Below are 8725 nucleotides of genomic sequence, written 5' to 3'. Positions count from 1 at the left end.
TGCCAGAGATCCAACCTGAGACTTGTCAGATTACCTGAGAGTGCTAAACAAGGGGAAATCACATCATTTTTGCAAGTGTGTTCCCATCTCCCCCCATCGTCGAGCGAGCACATAGACTACAAGGCCAAAATATCTCAAACGGCTCACCGAGTGGTCATCATGAAGTTCTTGAATAATCAAGACAAGTTGAGGGCGATGAGGGCAGAAAATTAATGAACAACAGACACCATGTGATGTTCTTCCCTGACCTGTCGACGGAGCTTCAGAAAAAGTGGAAACAATATGACCAGGTAAAACAGCAGCTTCATGAGCTACACATAAACTTCGGACTAATCTTCCCAGCAAAAATTAGAATTTTCCGTCACGGCGACTGGCACCTCTTTCATACACCAGTGGAAGAATTCAACTAAAAGGTGCAGTTCTGATGAACAATTTCAGCTTGTTCACCTTTCACCCACAATACCCCCTTTCAGTCCCAAAACACAGTTACGCTAGCACGCAGTGCGCACACTGTGCGTAAGCATTCTCCACAACACTGCGCATCAGCACGTCGCCCGTCAAACTGTCGCTGTCTTGCAAAACTCTGGTTGAAACTTCATCACCCACCCACCCTACAGTCCTGACTTTGCACCCAGTGACTACGACCTGTTCCCAAAGTTGAAAGAACATTTGTCTGGAAGCCAATTCTGCGGCGGCGAGCGGGTATGACATAGGCATTGTAAAACTGCCATAGGGTCTACAAAAATGCATCGACCAAAATGGCGATTATGTAGAAAATAAGTCTTCAAACTTTAAAATGATGTAAATATTATGGAAAATAAAGGGTTGTTTGTGTTAAAATAATCTAAAATAATAGGAGGCCTTACTTTTGGGATTGCCTTTGTAATTTAAACAAATTCAGAACATCCAGACATGGCTCAAAAATTGGATTATTTGCAGATGACATTGTTTTAATCCTGTCCAAATTGAAGAGTTCAGTTCTCCAGCTACTCAAAACAATTAACTCATTCAGCAGCATCTCCGGTTATAAAATTAATTAATCCAAATTGGCCATTCTCTTCTTTACACATTCTGAAAGAATTAAACCATCCATTTAAACAATTTTTCAAGTTGCCAAAGACAGCCTTACCTCTCTAGGTATAAAAATGACTCCAAAAATAGATGAATTGGTATATGCAAACTACACTCAAGCAATTAGCTCTGTTGTACAATCAATCAATAGATGGTCTATGGTCAAATCTCTCTGTTTGGATGCGTAAACATACTCAAGATGAGTGTTTTCCCACATTTCTTGATCTTTTCCAAGCCATTCCTCTCAGCCCACCAGATGACTTCTTCACAAAGATAAAAACAATCTTCAATAAATGTATCTGGAATAACAGACAAGCCAGATTATGCCTATCGTTACTATATCTTCTGTATGATAGAGGGGGCCTAGGTATACCAGACCTCAAATGGTACTATTGGGCTGCCCATCTCTCTACAGCCTCATGCTGGTTTTTAGTGACAAAGTTATCTTGGGTAAATTTAGAAAGGACAAGCACTACCTCCTTACTGCTCAGTTCTTACCTGTATTCAGCAAAATATAAAGATTTGATGTGCTTCAATGACTTGACACAGAAATTTGGCATTCCTCCTAAACATTTTTTTAAATTTCTTCAAATCAGAAGCTTTATTTCAAAAACTCAAAAATCTCTAACACTGTCTACTCTAAACTCATTAGAGGACATTGAAATAAACCACCACCAAAGGAAGGGCATAATATCGCGCTTTTATAGTAACGTTAGACATGGCTCTCCAACATTCTCATGGTGGCAAGGCTTAAAATGTAGTATACCATAGAGGAATGGCAGAAAGCCTGCTTGAAAGCCCAAACACAATCAATAGCCATTTATATTGGATTAGTTTAAAGTGGGTGTTTATAGAGAACATATGTAACTCCAACACTGTTAAACAAATTTGATCCTAACATTCCAGACATATGTGTTAATTGTGGGGACAAAGGCACACTGATGCATTGCCTGTGGGAATCTTCTGAAATCCAAAGGTTTTGGAAAGAAGTCTTAGATGTAATTGTGCATATTACAAGTGTTAAGCTGAATCCGTGTCCTAAACTATGTATTCTAGGGATCTTCCCCACTGAAATGCTATCTACTGCTTGTTACAAGCAAAATACATATAGCCAAATCTTGGAGATCCATTACTAGACCACATTTGAGAACTTGACTGTTGACTTTGTCCAAATCCCAAGCTTTAGAGAAACTTACTTTTTTGATTAAGGGTAAACATGCTTCCTTTAAAAAGACGGGGAAAAAAGTGGGGAAATTTTTTGTCTTTTTTTGGAATATCGAGAGATGACCTGTCATGATCCTGGGTCCTTTTGACCCAGCGTTTTGTGTTTTCTATTAGTGATTTTGGTTCTGTTCCTCCTGTTTAGTGTATTCTGTTCTGCCATCTATTCCTGTGTTAAGTCCACGTTTCCTAGTCTGTGTTTTTGCGTGTGTGTGTTTCCTGTTTTATTGTGAAGGTCTGCGTCTTATGTGAGTGTTTTCAGTTTGCCTCCCTAGTCTCGTCACGTTTATCACTCCCAGCTGTGTCCCCCACCTGCGTGTAATCTCCCTGTGTTCTCTGAGTGTTTTTAAGTCGTGTCTTCTGTCTTAGTCGTTGCTGGTTCGTCTGTGTTGTTTCCCCTCGGTCTCCCTGCGTTTCTCCATCCATCTCTCTGTGTATATTTTCCCCGGACCTCCCTGCATCTTTGTTCTGGTTTGTTTTGTTAGTTTGCACAGTTTAGGTTTTCTGTTACAGCTTCACCCGCGCCATTTCTGTTGTATTTTCTTTTGTAAATAAATACTCACCTGCACCAGAGCTGCCGCTTCCTGGTCCTAAATAATCACCACACAGCTTGCCCCGGCAGACCGTGACATGACCGACAATGAACAGATATGACTGTACCCATTTAATTTGTATGGGAGATGTGCTGTTGTGGTTTTTGAAGATAGCCTGAGGAGCTTGCATGTGCTGGACTGTTCAATGGTAAGACAGGAGATGGAGATGTTAGTTTGATTGCAACGGAGGAAGACACAGCTCATTGCTACAGCCATTTTATCAGAGCCCTCTCTCACTGACTTGGAATCTTCGGACTAAACTCTAGCCTGAAGCCCTGGGGAAACCAACTTAAAACTTACTGTCTCACTGTGTGTTCTTTTAGCACTGTCTGTTTCCTTGTTTGTTTGGGGGGTTTTTTGTATGTGTGTTTTTTTTTTTTTTGTTTTTTGTTTTTTTTTTTTAGTAATATAAGGCCGTATTTCCATGAGTGAGTGTATATATCAGTATGTGTGTATACACAAGCTGGCTATACTTGCTGAGTGCACACTATTATTATCTACTTAATTTTCTATTTATTTTTTACATATTTTATTTTATTTATTGATTTTATTTTGTTCTCTGTCTATCTTGTTTAAATCATTTGCTTTAATCATGCTTTAGCTTCAAACGCCACTAAATTCTGCACTGAGGCTCTTCCAAATAACTGTTGGGAGAAACCTCTAAACATCCTGTCACCTGGTGAAAAAAACCCTGCTCTATCTTCACAGTACCATAAATCAGAATGTGCAATTCAAATCAGGTGAGATTCAAACAGGTCAAGCAAGAAAGCAAGAAAGAAAATAGCTGCTATGATATGTATAAATGCATAATAGTGAAAGCCAAATGTCTCAATTGCTTGTAATTCAAAATTAGCGCTCAAAAATAAAAAAAAAATCCTTGTATTTAAAAGTCACTAAAACCATATACTCACTGCAGATCACTGAAGGTGATCTGGAGTTTTTGAACCGGTCATAAAATTTAAAATTCTAACAACCTTGCATAAAATTCATTTATTTGAAAAATGGATTAAAGCTTCTTTGTATCAACTATTTCTGTTTTTGATACTTTCAAATTCATTCAGTATTATAAACCCTGGTCAATATACATCACATTTAGAAAGACAGGATATACAAGTATAAGCAATATGAGTCTTGCATGAATCTAATTATTTATATATTCATGATATATTAATTTATATGTATTTATTTTCATGCATGCATTTTAATTTATGTGAAAACATTTTTACGATTCAGCACCACGACCCATTACGGCCTTTTTTGTGTTGATCTCCGGTCTCATCAGGATTATGTAACATTTGGGTCCAAACAGTGTGATCAAGAGTCCAAAACTTGAGGCCAGGATGGCAAATACCTCCACTGCATCTGCATAATTTCCCGGTGAGCTGATATACACAGGAACAAAGGCCACCCACACAGCACAGAAGATCAGCATGCTGAATGTGATGAGCTTGGCCTCATTAAAACTATCAGGAAGATTCCTCACCAGGAATGCAATTAGAAAACTGAGGACAGCCAACATGCCAATATAACCCAATAACACTGCAAAACCAACAGTGGACCCAACTGTACACTCATAAACAATCTTATCATTTTGGTATTGGGTGTTTTTATGTGGAGTTGGAGAGGAAGAAACAAGCCAAGCAGTACAAATGGCTGCTTGAACAGATGTAAGGCACAGAACTGTTCCTCTCTGCTGCATAGCACCAAACCACTTCAGACTGTTTCCCCCTCCTGGCTTGGAGACTTTGAACACAGCCAGAACAACCATGGTTTTTACCAGGATGCATGAGACACACAGCACAAAGCTGATCCCAAATGCTGCATGTCTGAGTTGGCATGTCCACATCCTGGGTCGTCCAATAAACAGCAGTGAACAAAGGAAACATAACTTGAGTGACAGTAATACCTGGAAACTAAGTTCTGAATTGCTGGCACGTACTATAGGTGTTCTGCGATGGTAGATAAAGATCCCTAGAACAACAGTACATATAAATGTGCCCAGTAGTGAGGCTGCTGTCAAGCAAATACCCAGAGGCTCATGGTAAGAGAGGAACTCTGTCTTCTTTGGGACACATTGGTCACTCTGGAGGTTTGACCAAAAATCCTCTGGACAACTGGTGCACTCCAAGGAGTCTGATAAATAGGAAAAAGATGAAGAAAGGGGAGGATGGTAAAATGCATATTATAGTCTGAAAAGCCATGTATGACCTTTTTGGATTCAAAGTTCCAGAAGATTTTGTCTTCATCAAGTATGATTTCTTCATCTTTGAAAGCTGACCTCTTAACCTCACCCACATTCTGAACTTTAGTGCTTCCATCAGGGAGCCACAACCAGTTCATCACATCATAAATTGGCACCACATCACCATTTTCATCAAATGACACTTGATCACCAAATGGCGTGGAGAAATTTACCCTTTCCAAGTAATAAACAAGCTGTTCAAAATTATAAATTAATAAATTATAAAAGTAATATATAAGAAATAGATTTCAAAGTACAGGCAAATTAAATCTAGCACTTGTTATACCTGTACATATAAATGCACTAAAATCCAATTCTAAATTAAACACGGGATGTCTCTAATCACCATATATATGCATATAAGTTAATGTGCTCTATTATAAATAACATAAATACTACTTTCACTCAATATGAAACATCCATTTAGTTCACTTCAGTGTTTTTATACTTAATCTCATTGCATTTTTTTTTTATCCTACAGGGTGCATCTTGTTCTGAAAGTAATTATAGAACAAATGATTTACTCATAGATGGAGTATAAACTAATATCACACCTGCCATGGCTCCAGTGATTGTAAAGTGCCACAGCTGTGTCCACTGAAAGGCCCTCTTCTTGGCTTGCACTGCAGCATGTCATCAAGGGCATATGCCAGAGCATAAACAGCTTTGTACACATTGTACTCAGGCCGGAGGTTGGAAACGTCAAAGAACTTCGTATTCACATTTTCTAGATCTTCCTGTCCAGTGCATAATGCACCTCCACCTTCCATCCAGCCTGCTGGAGCTGGAGCAAATCTGCACTGAAATGTGAATTCCCAGAACTGATTCACCTGAAATATGTTATTGGCAAATTTTTACTTTGTGCTTTGTTTTAACATTGACAACAAAAAATTCTTGCAACTACCACAGTAAATTTTTAAACTCTCACCATACTATTTCCATAGTTATTATTGTGATGTAGGTCAGGACGTATTTGTAATAGGAATTCTCTGAGCCCTGGTATTTCTCCTCGTCGAATAGCAATACCCAGTGTACCACCCAGGTATGGCATGAACTTAGGTGTTTGGAGCACAGCACCTGTTGCTGTCCAGCCTTCACTGGCCAACCACTGTAGACCTGTTACATTCTGCTTGGCTACCTGTGCATTATATTTTACCAAATGTAAAAAGTGATCATTTCACAAATACTTTGGTGACATTAACATGTGACTGAAGTATTTCCTGATGTTAAAACTTATTCTATACCATTTGTGTTCTGTATTAATTCAAATAAAAATGTAATACATCTTTTACACAGAGTAGAGATGCAGATTTTTATAACAAGAAATAATCAGATTCTTTTAAAACTGCACCTCTTCTATAAGGTTTATCATGTGACTCAAATGTACAAAGGCAATGACCACACGAGCTGTTGATTTTTTCATCATATCCACAATCCTCCTGAGTTCATCAGTGTCTTTGTCCCAGGGTAACACTTCAACGTAGGCAAGGCAACCTTCTCCAGACACACTCAGCTCGGATTGTAAGGATCTGGCTGCATGAAGTCCATAATCATCGTCAGTGATGAGCAGACCTGCCCAAGTCCAGCCAAAATATTTTAGGATCTGAATCATAGCACGTACCTAAGTGAATACAGATTAAAACATGAGTGCTGCTGATCAGCTACTGTTGACTTTTTGTATTTGTCCTGATTGATTTTTAACCTGGAAAGCATCACTTGGGATCGTCCTAAAGAAGGATGGATACTTTTGACGGTCACTCAAACAGGAACATGTGGCAAAATAACTCACCTGTGAAAACCAGACAATATGTTGTACATTATTTTTGACATTAAATTTACAGTTAAATCAATATAACCATAAATAATATTCTATGGTTAAACTGAAAACTTACCATGGGTACTCTGTACAAACCTAATACGCTGGAGATTGCAATAGAACGTGTAGAGGAAGTTTCACCCACAATCGCTAGGACTGGAGGTTTTCCAACACATGTATTATGTAATATAATTTGTTCCTCTTGACCACTGGCTAATGACAATGCTCCACGGAATCCAATTCTAAGTTCAGCACAGTTGTCATAAAGAGTGTATCCCACAGTCACATTAGGCAGCAAGTTGGAGTTGTTGTTGATCTCAGCAATAGCAAAAGCCATGGTTTGTGCTTGCCTAAACCCCTGAACATAGAAACTAATAAAAACAAAAACATTTTGATTTGAAAAATACATCAGGATAATTAGAAAACATGTTACAAAGATACTCATACAAACAATTAAGAAAACTGAATAACAACAATTATAGGGATATTTTAATGAAAAAATAATCAAGAACAAGCTTCAGTCAGTATGCGTTATTCTGAGCTTCAGCGAAGAAAACAAAGTATAGTTACTTTAGACATAACATTTATATTTAAATTAGCATTAGGTTTGTCCCTGTTCTCTCTCTTTTTGTTGTTTCCCTGTCATATTTACCTTGCTTTACTTCCCTATTTCACCCTGTCATACTTACCCATGGCAAGAAGGCTGTTGTGGCTCTGAGGCAAAAGACAGGTCAGGAAAACTTGAGAAAAAGTGGACTGGAAACAATCCACCCAGGATGACATCTCCACTCTTGTGCATTATGTTTAGATGAAATTGCCCCTGTAGCTGACATGAGGAGGTAAACACAGAAGAGGACATAGCATAAGAAAAGTAGGAATACAGCAAAATAAACAAGAGCAAATTGCTTCGTAAAAATGAGCTCATGACAGCTTTCAGATTTTCTGACCTTAGTCATACCATTTTATTGCATTGCCATTGCCTTTTATTGACATGAATCTTGCACACCGCCCTTCAGTGAAAAACAAGAAGAAAGGGCAGGGCTTAACCATTTAAGACCTACCATAGAACCAAGTCCGCCAGAGCTTACTTTATATTTTTACATGCTGTAGTGCCATTTTTGGGAGCATTTCAAGTTGCTGTAGATCAATACAACTGTTATAGCCCAAATTTTAATAATATGTATGCATTAAGTCCATAGTAACTACATAAATTGCAAAAAAGTGCAATAAACTAGAGTTTTTGGGGGTTTTTTTACATATACACTTGGAGAAATTTAAGAGGTTTATCCCTCAAAACGTTAAATACAAAAAAGTTACAAAAAATAGTTTACAACAACAGGAAATTCATTTTGAGTGTCTTCATAGTTTTATTTTTGAGATACACCATTTTTTTATATACTGCAGAAAAAACGAAAAACAATCCTATAATGCAAATTTGGGAAAAAAAAAAACAGCATGTGCATCAAAAAAAATATTTAAAGTAGTGCAATTTGAGTTCTAAGCATCCCAGAAACGACACAGAAAAGCATAAAGTCAAACATAACTTTTAAAAACATCAGTATGGGCTTTTAAGGCCTACAAGTAAAAAACTACATTTTCCGGGAAAATGACGTCACTTCTGGTTTCGGGGAGGTAATGTCGGACATGCGATAGTTCGCGCTGACGTCTATTTCAATGTAGGAAGTGTTATGAACAGCTGATCGGATCGGCAAAGCGTGTTTCTGGAATATTATGTTTTTGTTCCTGCAAGCGCTTTTTATACAATTTTTGCAAAGCTATATG

General features: G+C 38.0%; 1 protein-coding gene across 2 annotated transcripts; it reads right to left on the bottom strand.

Annotated features, from left to right (window-relative positions):
* Positions 1 to 4107: 4107 nt before the first annotated feature.
* Positions 4108 to 7793, bottom strand: LOC102778953 (extracellular calcium-sensing receptor-like). 2 transcript variants are annotated; one of them, XM_087851582.1, is made up of 8 exons: positions 7633 to 7793; positions 7020 to 7314; positions 6830 to 6916; positions 6479 to 6748; positions 6050 to 6265; positions 5682 to 5957; positions 5094 to 5321; positions 4108 to 5052 (listed from the first exon to the last, which is right to left on the bottom strand). In XM_087851582.1, exons 1-8 carry the CDS (start codon positions 7740 to 7742, stop codon positions 4108 to 4110), a joined length of 2427 nt encoding a protein of 808 aa, XP_087707708.1. In that variant the 5' UTR covers positions 7743 to 7793. The 2 variants fall into 2 exon arrangements, with proteins under 2 accessions (XP_087707708.1, XP_087707707.1); XM_087851581.1 differs by having other exon boundaries at positions 6056 to 6265; positions 7633 to 7742.
* Between the last annotated feature and the right edge of the window lie 932 nt (positions 7794 to 8725).

Source organism: Neolamprologus brichardi, chromosome 14 (assembly GCF_056152115.1).
Source record: "Neolamprologus brichardi isolate AB-2024 chromosome 14, ASM5615211v1, whole genome shotgun sequence".
NCBI lineage: Eukaryota > Metazoa > Chordata > Actinopteri > Cichliformes > Cichlidae > Neolamprologus > Neolamprologus brichardi.
This window is presented reverse-complemented; position numbering and strand designations above follow the sequence as displayed.

Bases quoted from the DNA above. Each gene is read 5' to 3' on its own strand.
- LOC102778953 (XM_087851582.1), bottom strand. From the start codon at position 7,742: ATGCACAAGAGTGGAGATGTCATCCTGGGTGGATTGTTTCCAGTCCAC. The intron at 6,749-6,829 runs GTTAAAAATCAA...GTATTCACTTAG, and splicing joins TCCCAAGTGATGCTTTCCAG to GTACGTGCTATGATTCAGAT. The intron at 5,958-6,049 runs GTTTAAAAATTT...AACATATTTCAG, and splicing joins ATGGAAATAGTATGGTGAGA to GTGAATCAGTTCTGGGAATT.